Consider the following 23,649-nt stretch of genomic DNA (forward strand, 5'->3'; position numbering starts at 1 on the left):
AAAATTAACGATGTGAGGCAAAAAGAAATGTGCAAACAAGCATTTTTATCGCGATGCATTGTTTTCTTACATATTTGCGTCTACACAAACCAATATATTTATATATAATTATTAGCATTAGCGCTATACATATATTATTTAGAAAGCGACCAATAATTTGTGTCCAATATTTGCACTATTAATACAATATTTTGCAATATCAACACTATGATGACCGAGGCGTGTCCTGAGAGTCAAATAGAATAGAGATTAACATGGCAGAGGTAGAGCTGCATCTTTCTGCAGACACAACAGGAAAAGAACGTCTGGTTCGGATCGAAATCGGATCGCACTGCATCATAATAAGGGTGAATGGTATCGGTAGCTGCTTCATATGTATCTTTAATGTACAGAATTGTTGGCTATGCATCAAGATGTGAATCGCATCGACCTCAGTTATGGAGATGCACATCCCTATTGTATACGACATCTTTGCCTGTGACAGCATGAACCTTTCCCAGCCACACAAACTAGGAGCCCTGAACCTGTTCCAGCATGACAAGACCGCTGTGCACATAGATCTTGTGTGCTATAGAGCTTTGACCTCCACAAGCACACTTCAAAATCTAGTGGAACATCTTCCCAGAAGAATGGAGGATATTATATAGAGCAAATGGAGACTAAATGAGGAATGAGATGTTTAAAAAGGAACAAATACCAATCTTATGGTCAGGTCAGTGTATATAAAATCTATAGTTATTAAATCTAAGTTATCTCCAACTGAGCTGAAATGAATCACTGTAGCTCGGTGTGTAATGAGACGCACCTCTCACTTGTTACACCAATCAAACTTTCTCCATTCACCTCCAAGATCTGGTCTCCAGGCTGCAGGTGTCCTAAATTTTCAAACAGTGAAGACATGAAGTTAATTTTAATGACATGAAGCATGAAATACTGCACAATCATCAATTAATCGATCAAATAATGGCATGTAATGTCAAATGATTGCTTTACTATAGTTTTATCCATTTCAGAATTATATTTAGAAAATTACCTACACAACATCCACACACACATCATAAAAGTTGGCTAATCCAGGTGTTAAAACAGGAAAAACTAAATGTATAGGGCATTGATCTATTCTAGAACCTTCTCTCCAGATGTAGGTCAGGTTCACCTCACTGTTCTTTTTTTTTTTAAATCTCTTAAGTGAAACCATGTCACAAGTGTTTAACATCAGCTCGCTTATTTTTAGACATGAAAAGAAAAAAAAGGGCTTCAGGGATTTCCAGTGTCTGCAACGTCTGGTTTTTAAGGACATGACCGGAAAACGTCATACTGTCGTTCGAATTTTGTTTGCGGATGTGTGATGTGTGTAATCCTGCTTGCTCCTGAGAAACAGCAACGCAAACAAACCTCAGATCAGATAGAAGCCACAACACAAAACCCTCAAACAACTTAACTGTGGTAGATATTTACAGCTCTACAGCATTTGGATCGTGCCTTTATCCAGAGCGATTTACATTTACAGTTATAGAGCTGAGAAATCCAGGGTTAAGGTCCCTGCTCAAACCGATGACCTTCTGATCAGAAGTTCAACGTTTTATCCCTTGGGCTACCACTTCCTCCATTACTTCGAGTCGAGTCGGCTTTATTGTCATTTTCAACATGTACAGTGCAGTACACAGTGAAACGAAAGAACGTTTTCCCAGGACCAAGGTGCAACAGCGAACAACATAAATTAACAAAAAGGGAACGCAAGGAACACAGGAAAGCTACACATCACTCTAAACTGACAACACGTGCAAAATTGAGTGCAAAAAGGGGAGGGGCAACATGAGACGAGAAAAAAGCAAATCAAAAATAAATACTGTACACGTAACATTTGTCTGGATGTAACATTTTGGTGCAACTTAAGTGTGCAAACAGAGGGTCTTTTTGTCTAGTTGTCTTCTGTACATCTATCAGTGTTTAATGCTCTGGGTTACTGTATGGAAGGTTGGGGGTTCAAGCCCCCTGGTATCGCCAAACGGCCACTCTCAGGGTCCTGGGGTGCTGTTTCATAGCTGACCCTGCTTCCTAACATCGCTGGGAAATGCGAGAAAAGAATTTCACTGTGCTGTAAAGTGCATGTGACCAGTATAATGCACCTTCCACTTTTTTTTTTTTTTTGGTTTTATTCATAACTTTATCCATAAAAATCAGTCCACCAGATGTATAATGTCTCTGTTTAATGACTTTCCTGCAATAAAATATATAGATTTTTAAAGGGACAACTTTAAAGGAATTCATATTTATGTGCATAATATTGGCCTCAAAATTGTATTCTGGATTTTTTCTGAAGGAATTTTCAGCATTTAAATATCAGACACCTGGATTTAATAATCCTCCTCACCTGAGCTGATATTGCACAAGAACAATAAAGTCAAGCTTCTAAAGTAATTTCTAGTGTCAAGACCCCTTAAACCGAGACTAAAAACAGAGTGTGTTGAGACTAAGACCAAAGACGAAACCAGCACTCCTTCAATTCATCTAAAAGGTTCATAGAAGACTAAAAATAACCATAATAATAAAAAGTCATTGTAAAGGTGAATTTTGTGTAGGAAATTTTCCTTTGGTTTCTATGAACAAACAAATATAAGCACCAAGCATCTGAAATGAACATCTTTATCCACTGCTTATTCAGCTACATTCAATTATATTTAGTTTAGTGCTTTTTTCAATGGAAAATTGTCCCAAAGCAGTTTTTAAAAAATAAATAAAATACGAAGGAAAGTGTTTATAAATTAGTCCTTATAAGTTTATCCCTAATGAGCGAGCCAACAGTGACAGTAGCAAGGGAAAAGTCCCGAAGATGGTCTGAAGACACAACCTTGAGAAGAACCAGACTCAACCAGGAACCCAGGAACCAACAAGTCTGGACTGGTCTTGAAATACACCATCAAGTCCACTTAGAGTGTGGTTAAGACAAAAACAAGACCGAGACCTTTAAATAAAATGGTCTCAAGACCAGTCTTAAGTACCAAAAACTACTAGTTTCGAATTAGCTACCAGATAAAACTGTCATAATTTGATTGAACCGTGCTATTAGGGGTGAAAAGTCCCCCGAATAGTCACTTAGAACTACTGGTTTTCTCTCAATAAGTTATTATACAGACTATTATGATAATGCTGTGAATAAAAATTGCAAAAATAAATAAGCTTTTAATAAATATTTTTAACGAGCGTGAATAAAATTTTTAAGATACTAAAAATAAATATAAATAAAATATATTATGGATAATATATTCAACAATGTCTGGGAGATTCTTTAAAGTTCTATATATTATATATTCCGTTCTAATTTAATTCTGTGAATTCATTTTTGATTGTTTTTCCCCTGCGTCGATGTTGTGCTATACTACGTGCTCGCACAGGCGATTCAGCCTGTAATAATAATTCGATTTTTTCCGACATGCAAAATTCAAATCCTGACTGCAGTGTGTCCTTTCTGCACTTATTGATATGATTTTTTAGGTTTATTAATCAAAAATCCTGTTATACATTTCCCTCTATATCTTTGTGTGATGTTCTGTGGCTTTAATATGTCATGAGGAATCTATTCACGACTACCTGGTGTTGTCGTCGTCACTTGGGTGACTATGGAACGCTTTATGAAAGATGCCTGATGAATTCAAAGACAAAAGTGCAAAAACGCACCATCAGAGGAAGCAAGGCCACCTGGTAAGATTCTCTTCACATACACTCCAAACTCTTCTCCTGTTGCTTCTTTGACACCCCCAATGACTTTAATACCTGCAGAAAGAAGAAAAGGAACTGCAGGGTGAGTAATGATGTAGTAAATAGATCTGTGTGTGATGTTGTGGAATAATAAACAGCTATAACAAATTTCCACAAATTAACACAATCAAAAACATCTCTGTAACTGATGCCATATCAGCTGTAAAGTCTGCTCTTTGTAGTTCTGTGGTGCATGATGAGACAGGTTAGTGGAGAAGGTGGTAGCTGAGGAGAGTTCAAATATCAGCCACACCAAGCTGCCATTTCTGGGCCCCTGAGTAAGGCCCCTAAGCCCATAGCTGCTCAGTTGCATGAATGAGACAAATGAAAATCGCTCTGGATAAGGGCATCTGCCAAATGGCATAAATGGACTCAGATTTTCAGAATCCCACAATTTATGGCTGCTGAAGTCTGTTTTTTTAGCGTTTAGATTCAAGATTTAAGAGTTTGCGATTCCGCTAAATAGCCTAAGACCAAAAAAGTGTGCAAACATATGAAATGCAAGAAAAAAAGTGTGTAGAGTTAAAAACAACATCATAGAAAGGCATGTGCATTGTGGTATTGTCATTGTTCAGTGGTGTATGTGTGTGTGCAAAATATGTAAAGGTAATCTAAAGTAGATTGGGTCTACTAAAATTCAGTTTACGAAGTTCACACACTGGTTCCTCACACCAGCGCGTGTTTTCCCTCAATAATGTGTTCTCGTTTACTAATATTTAAATTAGTTTGATGATCTGAAACATTAAAGTGTGACAAACATGCAAATAAAATAAGCATTAGACCTGTTTTATTAGAGGTCTGTCCCACCACCACCTCCATTTTCAACACAAAGTGCTTCCAAAAAGCACAGGAACTGTTTATGTTCCCAGAATCCAGGTGTAAGTTGTGTCTCAGAGCGCATGCACTAATGTGATCTAATGCTAATAATAACTGATAAACTACAGCATCATCATCATCATCATCATCATCATCATCACAATCGTCACCCTGAGGTCAATTTTAAATGTGAGAATAAACTTCACAAATACTGTAATATATGTAGAATTTATATAGAAATATCTCATTCCTCTGGCTTATGTTCCTCACACCAGTGCCTGATTTCCATTTTCCAACATGATGAAAAAGCAAACGCACACACACACAGTGTAAAAGCTCTAAAAGCTGTCTCTCTGAGACTGTGTTTGATGTCGTATAATGCATTCCGCTGTGTAAGTGCATCAGTGTGTGTGATTGCGGTGTGTTTAATACACAGCGATGAGTGTGCGCTGTAAGCAGAACAGTGTTAAGGAGCTTACCGCTGGCTCACGGAGCTCGTGTGTGTAGAGAGAGAGCTTGAGAGTCAAAATAACTACAGTGTATGATATTTTAGAGCCTCATATGCACAGTAATTTGGATGAAATACAGTAAAAACAGTTATTGGTATCTACAGTATGTATAGCAAAAGGTTTGTGGACACCTGACTATACATGGTTATTGACATCCAAATTCCAGATTTATTTCCTGGTTACTGTAATAATAAGCTTCACACTTCTAGAATGGCTAGATTTTGGAGCATGATTGTTGTGATCTGGCCTGTTTGAGGATTTGGTTGATGTTTAAGTTCATACCTTTGACCTTGTAGTGTATTTGCTTATAATACTAATATACATAAATGTATTAGTAACTCTATACTATATAGCGCATTCAATCAGTAAACAAAAGCAGTGCATTAAATTAGTGCCAATAGTCGATTTCCTTCAGGTTGTTTTTGGTAGTGTATGTTTAGAGTTTCTATCCAATCAGATTTCAGCCATCACGTGTTCCCAGGGTTATTAGGCCTTTTAGCAGGTGCACAATAACATCATCATTTCCACGTCCTTCAATTGGTGCACAGGAGCACGGTCATGTTGAAACACAATTCAGCTTCTACGTTCCAGTGAAGGGGAATAGTAACACTACAGCATATGATGACATCACCCTTCTTCTTCTTCTCCCATTAGGGGGCGCCACAGCAGATCATCCGTCTCCATACCCCTCTGTCCTCTACATTTGCCTCTTTCAACCCAACTACCTGCATGTCTTCCCTCACCACATCCATAATCCTCCTCCTTGGTCTTCCTCTTTTCCTCCTTCCTGGTGGCTCCATCCTCAGCATTCTCCTACTGATATACCCCATGTCCAAACCGTCTTAATCTCGCCTCCCTTGCTTTGTCTCCAAAACGTCCTACATGCACTGTCCCTCTAATAAACTTGTTTCTAATCCTGTCCATCCTCGTCTCTCCCAACGAAAACCTCAACATCTTCAGCTCTGTGATGGTGTATATTCAACCAATGTAGTTAGATGAATATACGGGGGACGTCCGGGGGACGTCCACATACTTTTGGCCTCATACTGTATAAATGACTAATACATATCTTATACTATGAATTACTAATGTACTGTACATAAATGTATTAGTAACTCTATACTATATGGTGTACTAAAAGAGTGTCAAATGAAGCACCAATATATAATATACAGGAAACAAAATGTTTTTTCCACAGTCATGAAATGTACAAACTACAAAAGACTGAATTGCTAACGTGGAAAGTTACCTCGAAGATTAAACTGGTTAATATAATTATTACATTAAATCACATTGTGGGGGTGAATGAATGAAGGATAAAAGACTGAAGAAATAATTAGAACAGTTAAAAAGATCCAACATGAAGAAGATGAAATATTAAAAGGTAAAACACCCAAACACACATTTATTTACACATCTGTATCACTCAAATGGGGTGTTGCTAATGTAAACTATACGATACAATTTTTCCATTTGTTTCATTTTATTTTATCCATTTAATTTGTGCCAATTTGAACAATGACTAGAATAGAATTAAAAAGTTGATTGCGTTAATTGGATTTATTCTATTTTATTTGCATTTTTTATTTATTTTATTTAACATAGTTTTAAAAATGTTAACTGTTGATGTTCACAAATGTTAATATTAATAAACTGCATTAATTAAAACTGCCAAACAATAATATTCTATATTTATTGTTACATATGTTACATATATATTTATATATATAATATAAATAATATATATACACACACACACACACACACACACACACACACACACACACACACACACAGGTATATATTTCACATAAAGAGAAAGCATGCTAATGTCTGTTTTCCCAAATATTCTTACCTAATCCATTCTCACAGTCTGAAAACTGCATCAGGTGCACAGCTCGATCTACTCCATACGGCCCCATCAGCGTCCTGCAGTGAGAAGAAAACAGTGGAGAAACTTTTACTTGTTATATTGCGAAACATTCTTTACTTGTATAAAGTAAATGTAAAATAAATCTCCAACCAATGGCCAATATCCTTTCCTGTGAACTGAAGGTCAACAGACACAAGGAACATCCTCACCAGATCCCCACAGAAACCACAAGAGAAATGTATGTGTGTGTGTGTGTGTGTGTGTTGGTCTGTGATGCAAGGTCAACAGACACAAGGAACATCCTCACCAGATCCCCACAGAAACCACAAGAGAAATGTATGTGTGTGTGTGTGTGTGTTGGTCTGTGATGCAAGATCAACAGACACAAGAAACATCCTCACCAGATCCCCACAGAAACCACAAGAGAAATGTGTGTGTGTGAGTGTGTGTGTGTGTGTGTGTGTGTTGGTCTGTGATGCAAGGTTAACAGACACAAGGAACATACTCACCAGATACCCACAGAAACCACAAAAGACATGTGTGTGTGTGTGTGTGTGTGTGTGTGTGTGTGTGTGTGTGTGTGTGTGTGGGTGTGTGTGGGTGTGTTGGTCTGTGATACTTCCCATTCTGTTCCCAGTTCCTGCATCAGCCCTACTGTTTCCTGGGTTGCAACCCATGACAGAAGTGTGCATGAATTTCATTTTTCATGCCTTGTCACAATTTCATTCACTCAAAGGCCACAGTTCGGGTAACTGATAAACAGGCAAAGAATCCATCCAGTCCATTACGCCATCACAAAATAACCCAGTCACTGATCCAAGAAATGATTTCCACAATGTGCTGCCAAGTGAGTCTTAAAACTGAACATTGTAATGATATTGTTAACCATGTTACACTCCAATATCCTTCTTCTAATGTGCACAAGTACAAGTGTGTTCCTACCAGTGGCAGGCCATCAGGGTCAGCTAGGTCTCCTCTGCTGCGCTAAACTCTATCCAAATCGCTGAATAAATATAAGTATCAAAGTACATGACAATAAAACTGCTGCTTTAACCAATCACATTTCGAGTTGGCGACACTCGGGTCATCAAGCAGGTGTACAATAACAACAGTATCTTCATGTCCTTTGATTGGATGGTCAGAGAGCACACTAGTCACACACACACTATCACACGTGTGTGTGAGTGTGTGTGTGTGTGTGTGTGTGTGTGTGTGTGTGTGTGTGTGTGTTTTTACAGTTAGTAGCGTTAGACACTAACCAGGAAGTGGCTAACAAATAATGCTAGTGCTATGAATTCTAAAACGTTTTGATGAATGCACAAAACAAATCGTATTTCCAGTACGGAGAGAGTCGCCACAGTGACACTGCTCTAACTCTAGTTTATACCCCTGGCATTGTTGTGTATGTTTTCAAGTTGAATTCTTCTTCATCTGCTTTCGCGTTCTCTCGGCTTTCAAGTTTAATTAGAATAATTTAAAAAATGCACTGAAATCGCGAGGCGAAGACCAAACAAACTTGTGATCCGCCACTTAATACATTCCTGAGGGAACTCAGATTTTAACTATGTTCCACACATGTACCAAAAAAATAAATAAATAAATTAGAGGAGTCAATGTGCAGCTTGTGTAGCAGTATAAATTTACTGTCCTCTAAAAATATCTCAACATACAGCCATTATTGTTTAAATAACTGGCAACAGAAGTGAGTCCACCTTCAGTGATTACAGTCAAGTCAAGTTTATTTCTATGGCACTTTTCACAATGGACATTGTCTCAAAGCAGCTTTACAGAATTTAAGAATTAAGGTGAACGAACCAGACTTAAAGGGGAACCCATCCTCACGTGGGTAATATCAAAAGTGTGATCTTAAGAACTATACAGAACACTGGAAAGTGAGAACTTACATGAGCACTGGAATGTGTGTGAATATGAGTAATGTCCTTTCTACAGTTTTCTACAGTCAGTTGATGTTATGGAACCAGAAGCTACAGAGGAACTCATAAAATAGCTCAACATTTGAAATCATCGTTGATCCAACACCAGCTTCTCCTTGCCAGAGCTTTTAAACACTCAGAGAAGTCCAATGTCCAATGTCCAAACTCCACATGAGGTGAAATCCAAATGGTGTACATCAGTGCTCAGACTGTACGCCACACACTGCAACAAGTCAGTTTGCAGCCCGTCGTCCGAGAAGGAGCCTCTTCTAAAGATGCTCACAAGAAACCCCTCAAACAGTTTGCTGAAGAACAACCTGTCCAAGAGCAATAATTACTGGAACCATGTCCTGTCTGCTGATGAGACTAAAAACACCTTGTTTGGCTCAGATGGTGTTCAGCATGTGTGGTGACGCCCTGGTAAAGAAAACCAAGAAAATTGTGTCTTGCCTACAGTGAAGCATGGTGGTGGCAGCATTTTGGTCTGGGGATGCATGAGTTCTGCTGGTCCTGGGGAGTCATTGAAAAAACATGGATTCCAACATGTATGTAACATTCTGAAGCAGATCATGACGCACTTCCTTCAGAAACTGGGCCGAACTGCAGTTTTCCAAAATAATAACGACCCCAAACACATTACCAAAATGACCACTGCCTTGCTGAGGAAGCTAAGGGTGAAGGTGATGGAGTGGCCAAGTCTCCAGACATGAACCCTATTGAGCACCTGTGGGAATCCTTAAGCGGAAGGTGCTAAAGCGCCATGTGTCTGACATCCAGCAGCTCCGTGATGTCATTATGGAGGAGTTTAAGAGGATCCCAGCAACAACCTGTGCAGCTCTGGTGAATTCCATGTGCAGGAGGATTAAGGCAGTGCTGGATAACGATGGTGCGCACACAAAATATTCACACTTTGGACACAGTTTTGACATGTTCACTGAGGGTGCACTTACTTTTGTTGCCATTTATAACGCCCTGCTGGCTTTCTGATAATATAATTAAATATAATTAAATTATTAAATTCACAAAAAATGAATATTACAGCACAGTATATACAAATAAAGCAAATACAGAAATAAAAGCTGTGGTATGTTAACATTTTCTGTTAATAAAATTACATTATATGATTAATATATATATATATATATATATATATATATATATATATATATATATATATATATATAATTATTTTATTTAAAAAAAAAGCCTCTAATGTCAATTTATTATGACGATGACCAATACCAGCATTGTGAACTTTGCTCTGCGCACAATCTGCGCAGAGCAAATAAACACTCATTTGCTCTTGACTTACAACAACAACGACATACATGTACAACCCATATGCTTCATAGCGATATAAAAAACGACCCCTTATGATAAACAAACAAAAACGCAATTTGAATTTATCATGTGTTTATTAAACGCGTATTAGTTTTTGCGGTCGGTTTGCGCACGTTTAGCGCATTGCTGATTCTCTGAACGTCGCCGCCGACAAACGAAAGCTGAAGCGAAAAACACGTTTTTTCGAGCAAAAGTCAAATGTACACATTTTTTTGGAGTTGAATTCAGAATAATACACGTGTGCAAATCAATTCCAGCATCTTTACACTGTTTAAAGCGCATTTTCATTAACATTATTTTGCTTGAAATCCCAGTGTTTACTACAAACGCATGGCTCTTATAATAAACTCAAACCCCAACCAAGAAAAAATGTTTATTTACCTGCTGATAATGACAGCTCCTTTAAGCATGACGGAAAACGTGGGCATCTTGGATGAATGAGTGTGTGTCCTGTGTGCAAAGCTCCTCTCCAACATGCTCCAGCCCTTCTAATCCCCTCCACACACATACATCATCATCATCATCATCACCAGCATCCTGAACATCACCAATTCCCAGCACAGATGAATGAACATCCACCCCATGTTGAGAAATTCTTAGCATTTTTATGAATGACAATCATTTTGGACTACAATAGAGTAAGAACATTAACCATAAAATAATCCTTTCTTCTGACACGTAACTCAAACAGTCACTCTTTACAACCATGGTGAGCAGAAAAGCATCTCAATGTACAACAGATCGAGTCTTATGGTGTAGGGATTCTTGTTCTGTCTCAGCAACGGATTCCTGATTTTTCTTTTCCTCAAACTTCTTAATATATATTAGTATATAAAGTGGCAAAAGTTTGGACATGCCTTCACCTTCAGAGGTTTTTATTTATTTATATTATCTTAAACATCATATATAATGAAGACATCCAAACTATGAAAGAACACGTAAGGAATTATGTAGTAAAGTGTTACACAACGCAGAATATGGTTTTTATTTTAGATCATCCAAAGTAGCTACATTTAGCTTTTGACAGCTTGATACGCTAGACCGAGGAGTGAAGGAAAAGCAACCAACAAGCACTCAACACCTCCTCAAGATTGTTAAAAATCCTTTCCAAGTGACTACCTCGTGATTCTGACTGATAAAATGGCAAAAGTGTGCACAGCAAAAGATGGCTGCTTTAAAGAAAAGGTTTTTTAACACATTTTTGTTTATTACATAATTTTATATGTTCTTTTAGAGTTTGAATGTCTTCAGTATGAATGTACAATGCTGAAAATAATAAAAACACAGAAGGAGAAGATGTGTCCTAAACGTTTACTTGTTAATATTTTAAATTATAGAGGAAAAGAAATATATTATTTTTTTCACTTTTTTTTTCTCCTCAGAATCATCATAACAGAATCCCTTTCATTTATAATAAAACACCCAGGATGCTCGGTGTAATTTGGAGATTCAAGATTTGGCCACAAGCCGGAAACCCCAAATCCTCCCCAATTGAGTAAAACCTATTTAATCTCCATTTGCTTGTTTCAACTGTGCCTGTCTGTCTATCTGTGTCTCTGTCTGTCTGCCTTCGCACCAGTCATTATCTTTAACATCCACAAGACTTTTCCACTAACAATCAAATATTCACTCCATCTATTTATTTACATGTTATGGCTTCATACTGCACGGAGACCTGTCAAGGTATTTATATAGCAGGATGGAGACAAATCCATGTGTCCACTGATCAACATTGCATAATGTTACCAAATGACAGAAGGTGTTCATAGGGATTGCCGTCATTCGGCCTCTGCACAAGAAACATCGAGCATCTCCACTAAGACAGCGTGACTCATTCACTGAAACGTGCACTCCTGCACCAACAAGAAGAAATAAATCCTCCTCACTTCTTTATTAGGTGACTTTAAAAATCCCTGACTCAGCTCCAGTACCTCACTTTCCAAATCTTTTAAATGATATTGACTCTGATGTTAAAATGGAGAAGGTTGGGACTCTGTGTAAAATGTAAATAAAACCAGAATGCAATGATGTGCAAATCTCATAAATTCATATTCTTTTCACAATAAAACAAAAAACATGTCCGATGTTCAAACTGAGAATATATACCATTTTAAAATAGGGTCATTTTGAATTTGAGGTTGCAACACACCTTACTAAAGTTGGGACAGGGCCATGTTTTCCACTGTATAGCATCATGTCTTCTGTCCGTATACATCTGGGAACTTAGGGGAGCAGTCACTGAAGTCTTGGGAAAGGAATGTTGTCCCATATGTGTCTGATACAGGATTCGAACTGCTCCAAAGTTCTGGGTGTTCTTTGTTGTATTTTTTGTTTCATGAAATGTTTTTAAATGGTGAAAGGTCTAGACTGCATGAGGCCAGTAAAGCACCGGGACTCTTCTACTATGAATTCAAGCTATTATAATAGATACAGTATGCATTTAGAATGGTCTTGCTCTTATATACATATATAGAAAAGACGTTTTCTGGAGGGAAGCATTTGTTGCTCAAAACCTGTATATACCGTTCAGCGTTAATGGAGCCTTTCCAGATGTGCAAGCTGCCCATTCCAGAGGCACTAATGCACTCCCATACCATCAGAGATGCGACTTTTTAAAGTGCAGATAACAAGTCAGATAGTCCCTCTCCTCTTTAGTCCGCAGGATGTGGTGTCCATGGTTTTAAAGAAGAAAATAACATTTTGATTTGTCTGACCACAGAATAGTTTTCAACTTTGCCTCAGTACATTTTAAATAAACTTTGGCCCAGAGGATGGCGGCGTTTCTGGCTCATGTTCACGCCTTCTTCTGTGCATGATAGAGATACAACCTGCATTTGTGGATCACATGACAAATTGTGTTTCTCAGACAGTTGTTTCTAGAGGTGTTAATAAACCCATGCAGTGATTTCCATTACAGAATCATGACTGTTTTAAATGCAGTGCCGTCTGAGGAAGTTTCCTCTGTTTCTATGTTTCATTGTGAATAAAATGTGGGTTTATCAAATTAACAGTGTCCTGACGTTTTTGGAATTGGGGTTGTATTACCATCAACATATTGTAATAGCCCTGTTTGTCTTTACTATTCTACCACCCGGAGTTTTACTTTGACGCTGTCACTTGCTCATTACTGATGATTTATAAAAGTATATTTAGAGTTACAGTTCACAGAAAAACTGGCCACATGTGTATGTGTATACAGAAGCTTTGGGGCTTTAGCCTCTATGTGATTATGTCCATATAAACACATCCAAACACACACACAGACACACACACACACACACACACACACACACACATATGATTTTTCTTCCTCCCACCATGGCAACTACGCAGTGCATCTGAACTTTAATCACTGAATCGGACCAGCGGGTGGTTATGAGATTATAGGATTAAAATCCTCTCTGTTTAGAGCGTGTTTTGTTCTCGCTCTCATTCTCTCTTTCATCATTCAACCTGTTATCTCTCAACCCGAACAAACACGTGCCAATAAGTGTATGATGGATGCAGTTAAAGGGGAAATCATCTTACACTTCTGGTCAGAAATGCTCCAAAATACCAGAAAGAGCTTTTCTGCTACTTGTGGCTTATCTATTGAACGTAGAGTAAACAGGACCATGTTAAAAAAGTTCCTGTCTAGGTCATATATGAATAACTTCCATACATGCACCATGCTTCCATACCTCCGAAATGCACTTTTGACCTTCCAGATGCTTCAGAATAGGACATATACCCGGTTTAAATTAATAAATTCGATGCTTTGATATAGAGAGGCTGCTGAGTTCTGCCCTCTACAGGCAGGTTGCGGAAGTGCACACTGATCCATCTATTTCACAACGCTCCCAGAAGGCCTTGAGGGATGTGCTGGGAATGTTTAGTATCTGAGTATCTTTTATTATTTGAGGTCAAAGGAAAAGGAGAGAAAAGTCAAAAACTTTTTCATTCACTTTAAATACTTGCTGTTGTAATAATATTAATAATGAAGGAAGTTGTGCTGTGGATTCTTTAGCGTTTTATGTCCAGCTTCAAGAATTTCTCTTGGAAGGAGAAAATCCTGACAATTCCACATATCGAGGGAGTGAATGAATGAAGGATGAAAGGAATGAAGACATTTGTTAAAGTCTGCTAAAATGAGTAATACAGTTATGCAGATCATATATTTAGAAAATTAAATATTAAATGTAAAACACACACACACACACACACACACACATCTGTATTACCCTAATGGGGTCTAACAAATGTAAACTATTTAATAAAATGTTTCCATTTATAAAATTTTATTTAATCAATTTATTTTGTGCCAATTTAATTAATTACTCAATTTGATCAGGATAAAAAAGTGTATTGTATTAATTTGATTTACTCTAATTTATTTTTAATAACATATTATAAAATATTAGTGTATCTATTATTTAACCAAACAGGCATTTTATACTTTTTTTTATAAACGGTCTATACCCTATACATACACACACACACACATATATATATATATATATATATATATATAAACAGTAGAACCCGGTTATGTCGATGTCCTAGGGGGACGCCAAAAAGCATCGAGATAACCGATGATCGAGATAAACGAAAATCAAAATGGCAGCAGTATATTAACGTGCTTGAAATTTCTTTATGTACATGATGTGCGTTAATAAATGAGAATGTGCCTGCACGTGTTTTTAAAGGGTTTTATACACTACAGCGTTGCCGCGATTTGTTTGATGAAGGCATGCTATAAAAATACATACAGTACATGTTTATCTGTCAGGAATCCACCTGCCACGCCCCCTTCGGCCCCCTTCAGCGTGTCAGGTGCTTTCTCGGCCGCTTTCTCTGAAGCTCCCGGCTTCAATCGCGCACATTATTGTTGGTATATGTTGGTTCACGGCGGTCGTTGTTATGGCGCATGCGTATCCCGGTACGTGTCTTCCCACCGGCACTCTCTCAACGGCTGCTCTTTGCTCTTCTGCCCCCGATCCTGCCGGTGTTCATTCTATGCTTTTGCTGCTCATCCGAGATAACCGACGTTAAATGGCAAATTTTTCCCCCTTGTGCTCGAGATATCAGGGACATAACCAATAAAAAATGCTTAGAAAAAGCGAGAATTTGGCAGTTCCACTTCAAAAACGTCGACTTAATAGGGTTGTCGAGGTAACCGAGGGCGAGATAAGCGGATTCCACTGTATATATATATATATATATATATATATATATATATATATATATATATATATATATATATATATATATATACACAAACACTGATCACTGCTAATATTATGACATCATAACATTATGAGCGCTGAAGTAATTAACACTGATGATCTCTTCATCGTGGCGTTATTAAGTGGGATTTATTTATTAAGCAGCAAGTCAACATTTGGTGTGTTTGATGTGTTAGAAGCCAAAATATGGGCAAGCAGAAGGATTTGAGCGAGTTGGCCAAATTGTGTCTAGATGTCTAGACGTCTGGGTCAGAGCATCTCCAAAACGGCAGCTCTTGTAGGATGTTCCTGGTCTGCAATGGTCAGTATCTATCAAAAGTGCTCCAAGGAAGGAACAGTGGTGAACCGAGTGAAGGAACTGAGGCTCATTGACGCACGTGTGGAGCGAAGGCTAGACTGTGTGGTCCAACAGACGCACTCCTGTAGCTAAAACTGCTGAAGAAGCCTGTGAAAATGTAGGGTCTTATAGTAGCAAAATGTCCAGCTCCTGCATCCAAATCCCTCCTATACAGTTGTGTGTTTCAATTGAAATAAATAAACAAATAAATAAATAAATAAATATTAGGCTGATATGATGACCGTTTACTTTAAATCATCAATTCTGGGAAACAACCTGGTGGACATGGGATAAATCAGGGCTAACACACACAAACATAAACACACACACACACAAACACACACACACACACACACACACATACACATAAATGTCTAGTGGTAATTATTTTCAGTTTATCATTGCCCCCAGTATGGCTCTGAATGCTGTCCATGCTCTTTTGTATGTTTTGCCTAAACTGTGTTAATGTGTATAAGAGTGTATTATATGTGTGCAGGCAGAACAGGGATGATGTTTGTTCAGGTCTCAGCCTTGTTACTTTAAGCTCTGACCTGCTCAACTCACTCTAAATTTAGTGTGTCAACAGGCAGATACACACACACACACACACACACACACACACACACACACACACACACACACACACACATGGCTGACATCCAAGTGCTACTTGTATCCTAGAGCCAAATATCTTTGATAGTCTCTACAACAACAACAATCATAAGAAAAAAAATGAATAGAAAATTGTTTAAGGTATTAATTCAAACAATAACCTTCACATGACCCTGATTTTTGTTTGGCTGAAGTACTGACACTGGAGACTCCTTCTATATTATTATCTTTATACAATAATAATAGTATTGTAGTCATATTATTGAACAGTTAATGCAATAAAAATAGTGATGATAATAATAATAAAAATATTAAGAAGAAGAAAAATATAATAATAATAATAATGAGTAAGAAGAATTAATAAATGAATGAATGTAAATATTAACCCTCACATTACCTCTAATTTTAGTGTTGCAGAAGCACTAACAGTAGACATCTCCATCAATAAACATTTATATTAATAAAAAAATAAAAATACAAAATTAATCCATTTATATATGCTAAATTCCTGGGTTGGATGTTACTATGGAAACATTTTCAGTGCATGAAATAAAATCACTGTCAAATCTGTAATAAAAAATTATTCAACACCTTCTGACCAATCAGAATCGAGGATTATATACATATATAAATACTGATAGATAATTTCATATATAAAGATTCTTTTTAGAGCCCCACAAAAGTAAGTGCTCCACACTAGAACCCATTCAAGAAACCAATAACCCTTAACTTTACATATATACACCCATACCTACTATAACTATATATTATATATACTACAACAGTTTTTTGTTGGAACCCGAGAACCTTCTTACTGGCCTTATTTATGCAAACAACTATTCTAAGTGTATAGACAGGATTCAGTAATTCTTTACATACTGCATGGTTCTAATCAAAATGTGTCCAAAAAGAGAAATGTGTTCATTCTAGAACCTTTTTCAATCTAGCACCCCAAAAACCCTGAGTTCTCAAAATCACCCACTGACTCAAAGTGTTCTTCAGAAAACTATTCCAAATGATACATAATTAAATGTTCTGTGTGGAACCATAGGATGCTTTTAGGAAACTAAGCAGCCTTTATTTATAGACAGAACCCTATTTTACATGTTTGGTCCTTTGGGAATTCAAGAGGAATAGATCAGTAATATAATATTTAAAAAAACTCTCACCAGTAAATGAGGGAAAGTCCATCAAAATGCTCCAGCGCTGTTTTCCTCAGACAGGACATCTCAACCTGCAACACCTCAATCACACAGTTAGAGATCCACAAAGAAGAATTTTAGGAGATCACTGTGCTGCTTCTCCTGCAAGCTGCTCTCCTTCAGCATCAGCTCATTAACACACAAACACCAGAGAGACCCCGAGACTCACACACGTGGGGCATTAACACTGATCCGGGTTAAATCTGCCTGCAGTGTTATCTGTCTCACATACAGAGGGCGCCATGTACACACACACACACACACACACACACACACACACACGCACACGCACGCACACACACACACAAAGACAATACAATACTGATAATACAATACATCCGTTAAATGATATGTCTATCTATCTATCTATCTATCTATCTATCTATCTATCTATCTATCTATCTATCTATCTATCTATCTATCTGTCTGTCTGTCTGTCTGTCTGTCTGTCTGTCTGTCTGTCTGTTGTTGTTCATAATGATGATGGTGAAGGAGATGAAGAAGGAGAAGATTATCAATGGAAAGGAAAAGAAGAAGCAGAAAAAGAAAGAGACGATGGAGAAGATGATGATGGAGAAGAAGAAGGAAAAGAAAATGAAGGAAAAGAAGAAGAAAAGAAGAAGAAGAAGATGATGAAGAAGAAGAAGTAGGATAACGTGATGATCGGAACTAACAACCATAAAGGAAAAGAAGAAGCAGAAGAAGAAGGAGAATAAAAGAAGATGATGATGATAATGAAGGAGGTGAAGAAGGAGAAGATTATCAAAGGGAAAGGAAAAGAAGAAGCAGAAGCAGAAAGAGAAGATGGAGAAGACAATGATGGAGAAGAAGAAGTGAAAGAAGACAAGAAGGAGGAAGAAGAAGGAAAAGAACAAGAAGATGATGATGATGATGATGATGATGATGAAGATGATGATGATGATGAAGAAGAAGAAGAAAAGAAGGAGAAGATGATGAACGGAACTAAAAACAATAAAGGAAAAGAAGAAGCAAAAGAAGAACGAGAAGAAGAAGATGATGATGATGATGATGATGATGATGATGATGATGATGATGATGATCAAAATGAAGCAGAAGCTTGTGAAAGGGAAAATGAAGGAACAGAAGAAGCGGCAGAAGGAAAAGAAGATGATGAAGATTAGACAGAAGAAAAGAAGAAGAAGAAGAAGAAGAAGAAGAAGAAAAGAGAAGAAGAAGAAGCAAAAGAAAAGAGAAGAAGAAGAAGAAGAAGAAGAAGAAGAAGAAGAAGAAGAAGAAGAAGAGAAGAAGAAGAAGAAAGAAGAAGAAGAAGAAGAAAAGAGAAGAAGAAGAAGCAAAAGAAAAGAGAAGAAGAAAAGAAGAAGAAGAAGAAGAAGAAGAAGCAAAAGAAAAGAAGAAGAAGAAGAAAAGAAGAAGAAGAAGAAGAAGAAGAAAAGAAGAAGAAGAAGAAGAAGAGGAGGAAAAGGTCTGTTAAAACTGAGCTTTAATTATTTTATGAGTAACATCTGAAGAGAACCAGACAACACTCATGAGACGACGAATCCATCCACTGACAGGTGGTGATGGCAGTGTGGTGAGTCTGATGTTCTGGGTGATGAATTCAGGATCGAGGGAAAGATGGATGATGTATGAGGTGGAAGTTCTTGCCGTTATTATGGAAGCTGTTTAGTAGCTGGAGGTGAGACACATAAATAATCAGTTTTGCTGATGCATGTGGGGGTGTGGAAGGTGTGTGTGTGTGTGTGTGTGTGTGTGTGTGTGTGTGTGTGTCAGGCAGGGAATGGAAGGAATGAACCTGAAAACAACCTGTCTCTCTGCCCCGCCCTGCTCATGAATGTGTGAAGGACTCGGCTTGTGTTTTTAGATCAATCCAGCTGAGCAGGTTCTTCTGGGCAATCTGGGTGTGGCTGTCATCACCCACACACACACACACACACACACACACACACACACACACACACACACACACACACACACACACACACACACACACACAGCTTATGTAAGTAGGGCATGGATAAATGTTTCAAACCGCCTGATATCAATGTGTTTTTTGTTTGGTTTTTTTTTTTGGTATTTAATCCGTGATTGATTTTGTTCCAAAGGGTCTTTGAGAATCGAGGTTCTGTCTCTGTTTCCTGATCTCAGGGAGGATTCTAAGCTTATGAGTCTCTCTCTCTCTCTTTCTCACACACACACACACACACACACACACACACACACACACACACACACACACACACGCCTTGGAAACAAAGCTCTGGAGTCCAACTGTCTTCTAGAAACACCTCGCGAAACTGCACATTTCATCACTTAAAGGCACAGTCCTTATCATCTTAAATGCAAAAGTATTCGGACACCCGAGGTTTATACAGTACGTGCTTCTTCTCGAGAAGCACACAATCGTACAGGACGTCTCTAGCATGACATTTTCCCTATTTTGAACCGAGAGACACCCGAACCTGTTCCAGCCTGCGAGCCTTACAGTCAGACGTCCACAAACTTTCGGGCCTTTTCACACATCTTTAGGGAGAACTGACCAGTGCACTGCTGTTGGTTGGAAATAGTTTTGTGAAGACGTGGTTTAGCGATCCAGCCCTGATACTGAGGTGATTAAATATTCTGGAAATCCTGCCACACCTGATTTACTCGTACCGGCAGCCCACACACACACACACACACACACACAAACACACAAACACACACCGCCACCATGGTAGTATCAGTGCTAAACCCGGAATGAACCATGACCCAAAATATCAGGTACCTACACCACAGGGTTTGGTCCTGTGGTGGTGGCGGCTTTGAATTCATTTTCCTTTGAAATGAATTCCCTCTTGTCCTGCACATGTGAATGTTTTCCCTCAAATCTTTCCTGAGGTGAAGTTGAAATGTCAGGGCAGGTCAATGTTTAGCACGGGGGGGAAAGCGCTATTATTAAGTTCTAGTACATAATGTACTAGAAACGCTGTTGGGAGTAGCATTCAAGATAATGTCATTTCGAACGCTAAAGCTACGTTAAAACACAAGATCTTAAAACCAGGGCTACTGAACAGGAGAATCCCTCTTAATGTAAGACTCGTCATTATATATTGCGTCTTAAAAAGAGACGAAGCATTTACACTAAAAACGAGATCGCTATTAAACTCAAGGCGGCGCGTACATGCGTATCGTCAACGAACAAATGAGAGCTGTCTCGTAGCACGCAGTAGTTACGATGCAAAAACAAAGCGAAATCGTTACTTCTGGAAATACTTCAACTTATTGTCTGTGGGTCTATACTGGAAATATTTTTGAAAAGATATATTTATTGGGAGTGTACAGGTGTGAAATATTCAAATACATTAAATGTTTTATTATCCAATATAAAAAATGTACACAAAATACACTATATATATATATATATATATATTTAAAACATAAATAACCCCTCCCCCTCATGCACAGTATGTTTGTAAACTTCTTCTTTTCTTCTTCTTCTTCTTCTTCTTCTTCTTCTTCTTCTTTCGGCTTCTCCCATTAGGGGGCACCACAGTGGACATCCGTCTCCATACCCCCCTGTCCTCTACATCTGCCTCTTTCAACCCAACTGCCTGCATGTCTTCCCTCACCACATCCATAAACCTCCTCCTTGGTCTTCCTCTTTTCCTCCTTCCTGGTGTCTCCATCCTCAGCATTCTCCTACTGATATACCCCATGTCCCTCCTCTGCACATGTCCAAACCATCTCAATCTCACCTCCATCACCTTGTCTCCAAAACGTCCAACATGCGCTGTCCCTCTAATAAACTCATTTCTAATCCTGTCCATCGTCGTCACTCCCAATGAACATCTGAACATCTTCAGCTCTGCTACCTCCAGCTCCACAATTCTGACTATTTCTCACAAATCTGACTTTATTACTCTTACTGGTAATTTAAAGCCGTCTATTCATAGCATGGTATTTTTTTATTCTTTTGAGACGACTTGTTAATATTTATTAGACTCTGTTAGAGTCCATTAGACATCATTAGGGCGCCTCCAGATTCCAAAGTAGATGTTTCCAATCTTTTGACAGGCACTGGATTATCTCTGGAAACCATCTTTTTTTGATAAGAATAATGAGTGTTGACTGAAAGCTGAGTCTACAGTTCATGGGTTTGTCCAGCGAATAACATTGAAATAGTTTAGAGTTCAGGATGCATCAACTCATTTCGTTTCACTCATCATCTCCCCTTATCTCCACGTCCACTGTACATTAAAAAAAATCCTAGCAGCAAAGCGTTTTGTCGCATATTTCGTTTCACATATTTGAGACACCTGGCTTACAAGTGTCTTTGTATCCATGCGTGAAAAGTGAGACGCCGCGTGACACTCCTTTGAAAAAAATGCATTTAAACCCAATGCCACTCCTGTCATTGAGAGATAAAGCCGACACACCCGAGCTGTACACACTCCTCCGTAACTTTACAGCAGGTCCTGGTTCTATCAGTGGTTTCTTCTGCAGCGTGACCTCTTTACTACTCTGAATAAGCCGTGTAACACAAGCAGGGCCCCGAGTTCGCGTCGCCAATTGTGTACGCAGGGGTTGTAAAGCGCAAATTAGCAAATGCTAGTCAGGTCAGTGCATGTGAGCATTTTGCTCCAAAAATCCAAACCATATACAATCCATATGTGTTCCCAATTAATGGAAGCCCTTTTTCGCCACATAAATTATTTTTATTTATCGGAATTCTGACTCGTTTTTTTTCCGCAATTCGGAATTTTTTTTTACAATTCCAGGTTTTTTTTCTTCCAATCCTGACTTTTTTTTCCCCCTTGCAATTCTGACATTATTTCCGCCAATTATGACTTTATTTCTCACAATTACGACTTTATTTCTCACAATTACGACTTTATTTCTCACAATTAAAACTTTATTTCTCACAATTACGACTTTATTTCTCGCAATTCCGGGTTTTTTCTTCCGACTACTACTTTTCTTCTCACGATTCTGACTTTATTTCTGCCAATTCTGATTTGATTTCTCACAATTTGGACTTTATTTCTCACAATTCCGCATTGTTTCTCGCAAATTCAGATTTTTTTTGTTAGCCAATCGGGTCACTGCCTCTTTAGTGCCAGAAATCTTTACACATTGAAAATTAAATAGGCTAGAAAACTAAAAAACAATGGATTGCATTGCATCATTCGAGCAGAAACAGAAGTAATAAACTTCCTCTTGGTTGTTAAAAAAATTTTGATTTGTGAGAAATAAAGTCGGTATTGGGAGAAAAATGTTTTTTTTTTGCTGGCGGAAACTGACTTTTATACTCTAACGCTTTAAAAACGGCTGAACAAGAACAAGCGAACTAGCGTAAATACACGTGAAAGAGTTATTGTAATATTGTTATTATACTGATGGGAAAGTGTTTCATGGGATTTAAAAGAGGTCACTTAGTGCTAGTCTGGGAGGTGGTAGCTCAGTGTTTAAGGTATTAAACTCTGGTTTAGAAGATCACAAGTTCAAATCCAAGCACTACCTTGCTGCCACTTCTAGGCCTTTGAGCAAGGCCCTTAATCCTTACTGCTCAGTTGTAAGCTGCTCTGGATAAGGGCGTCTACTAAATGGTGTAAATCTAATTTGCTGCTAGCCATTTAATGGTTATAATGGGTATTGTATTGGTTTGATCAGAAACTGGACTGCTGTAACCTGTTGTGTCTCTACTGGGAAACTCTTTTGCCTTTTATTGAAAGCACATTATATTTAATACTATTAGGACCAATAGAACACCAAAAACATGGTTTTCTCTGGACTCCATTATGGCCTATTAATCATTAATTAATTAATATTAATTAGAACATCTCAAGTTTCCTCTAAGTTTCTATAATGGTTTATTTGGCTTGATGATAAGGGATTTATCATGTACATAAAGTACACGGAGGTGTAGGTGGTAACTTAGTGGTTAAAGCATTGGAGTATGGATAATGAAGTTCAATCCCAGTCAAATCATGTTGCCACTCCTGGGCCCCTGAGCAAGGCCCCTTAACCCCATAGCTGCTCAACCATACATGTAAAAGTATTTGTGATGGAAACCATTAGCA

The 23,649-nt window shown here is 38.0% G+C and overlaps 1 protein-coding gene across 4 annotated transcripts in view; it reads right to left on the reverse strand.

Moving 5' to 3' along the window:
• The window catches only part of si:dkeyp-72e1.9 (syntaxin-binding protein 4), a 31,888-nt gene extending 14,095 nt beyond the window's left edge, over positions 1-17,793 (reverse strand). The window contains exons 1-5 of one of the 4 annotated variants that reach the window (XM_046866955.1): positions 17,576-17,793; positions 10,614-10,720; positions 6,940-7,013; positions 3,679-3,774; positions 806-875 (exon numbers count right to left, since the gene is read on the reverse strand). In XM_046866955.1, the coding sequence (XP_046722911.1) occupies positions 806-875; positions 3,679-3,774; positions 6,940-7,013; positions 10,614-10,708 (335 nt within the window). In that variant the 5' untranslated portion in view covers positions 10,709-10,720; positions 17,576-17,793. The remainder of the gene's footprint in view (positions 1-805; positions 876-3,678; positions 3,775-6,939; positions 7,014-10,613; positions 10,721-17,575) is intronic. The other 3 variants (XM_046866953.1, XM_046866954.1, XM_046866956.1) reach the window with 3 other exon arrangements.
• Positions 17,794-23,649: the final 5,856 nt, after the last annotated feature.

This window comes from Silurus meridionalis, chromosome 14 (genome assembly GCF_014805685.1).
Source record: "Silurus meridionalis isolate SWU-2019-XX chromosome 14, ASM1480568v1, whole genome shotgun sequence".
Lineage (NCBI taxonomy): Eukaryota > Metazoa > Chordata > Actinopteri > Siluriformes > Siluridae > Silurus > Silurus meridionalis.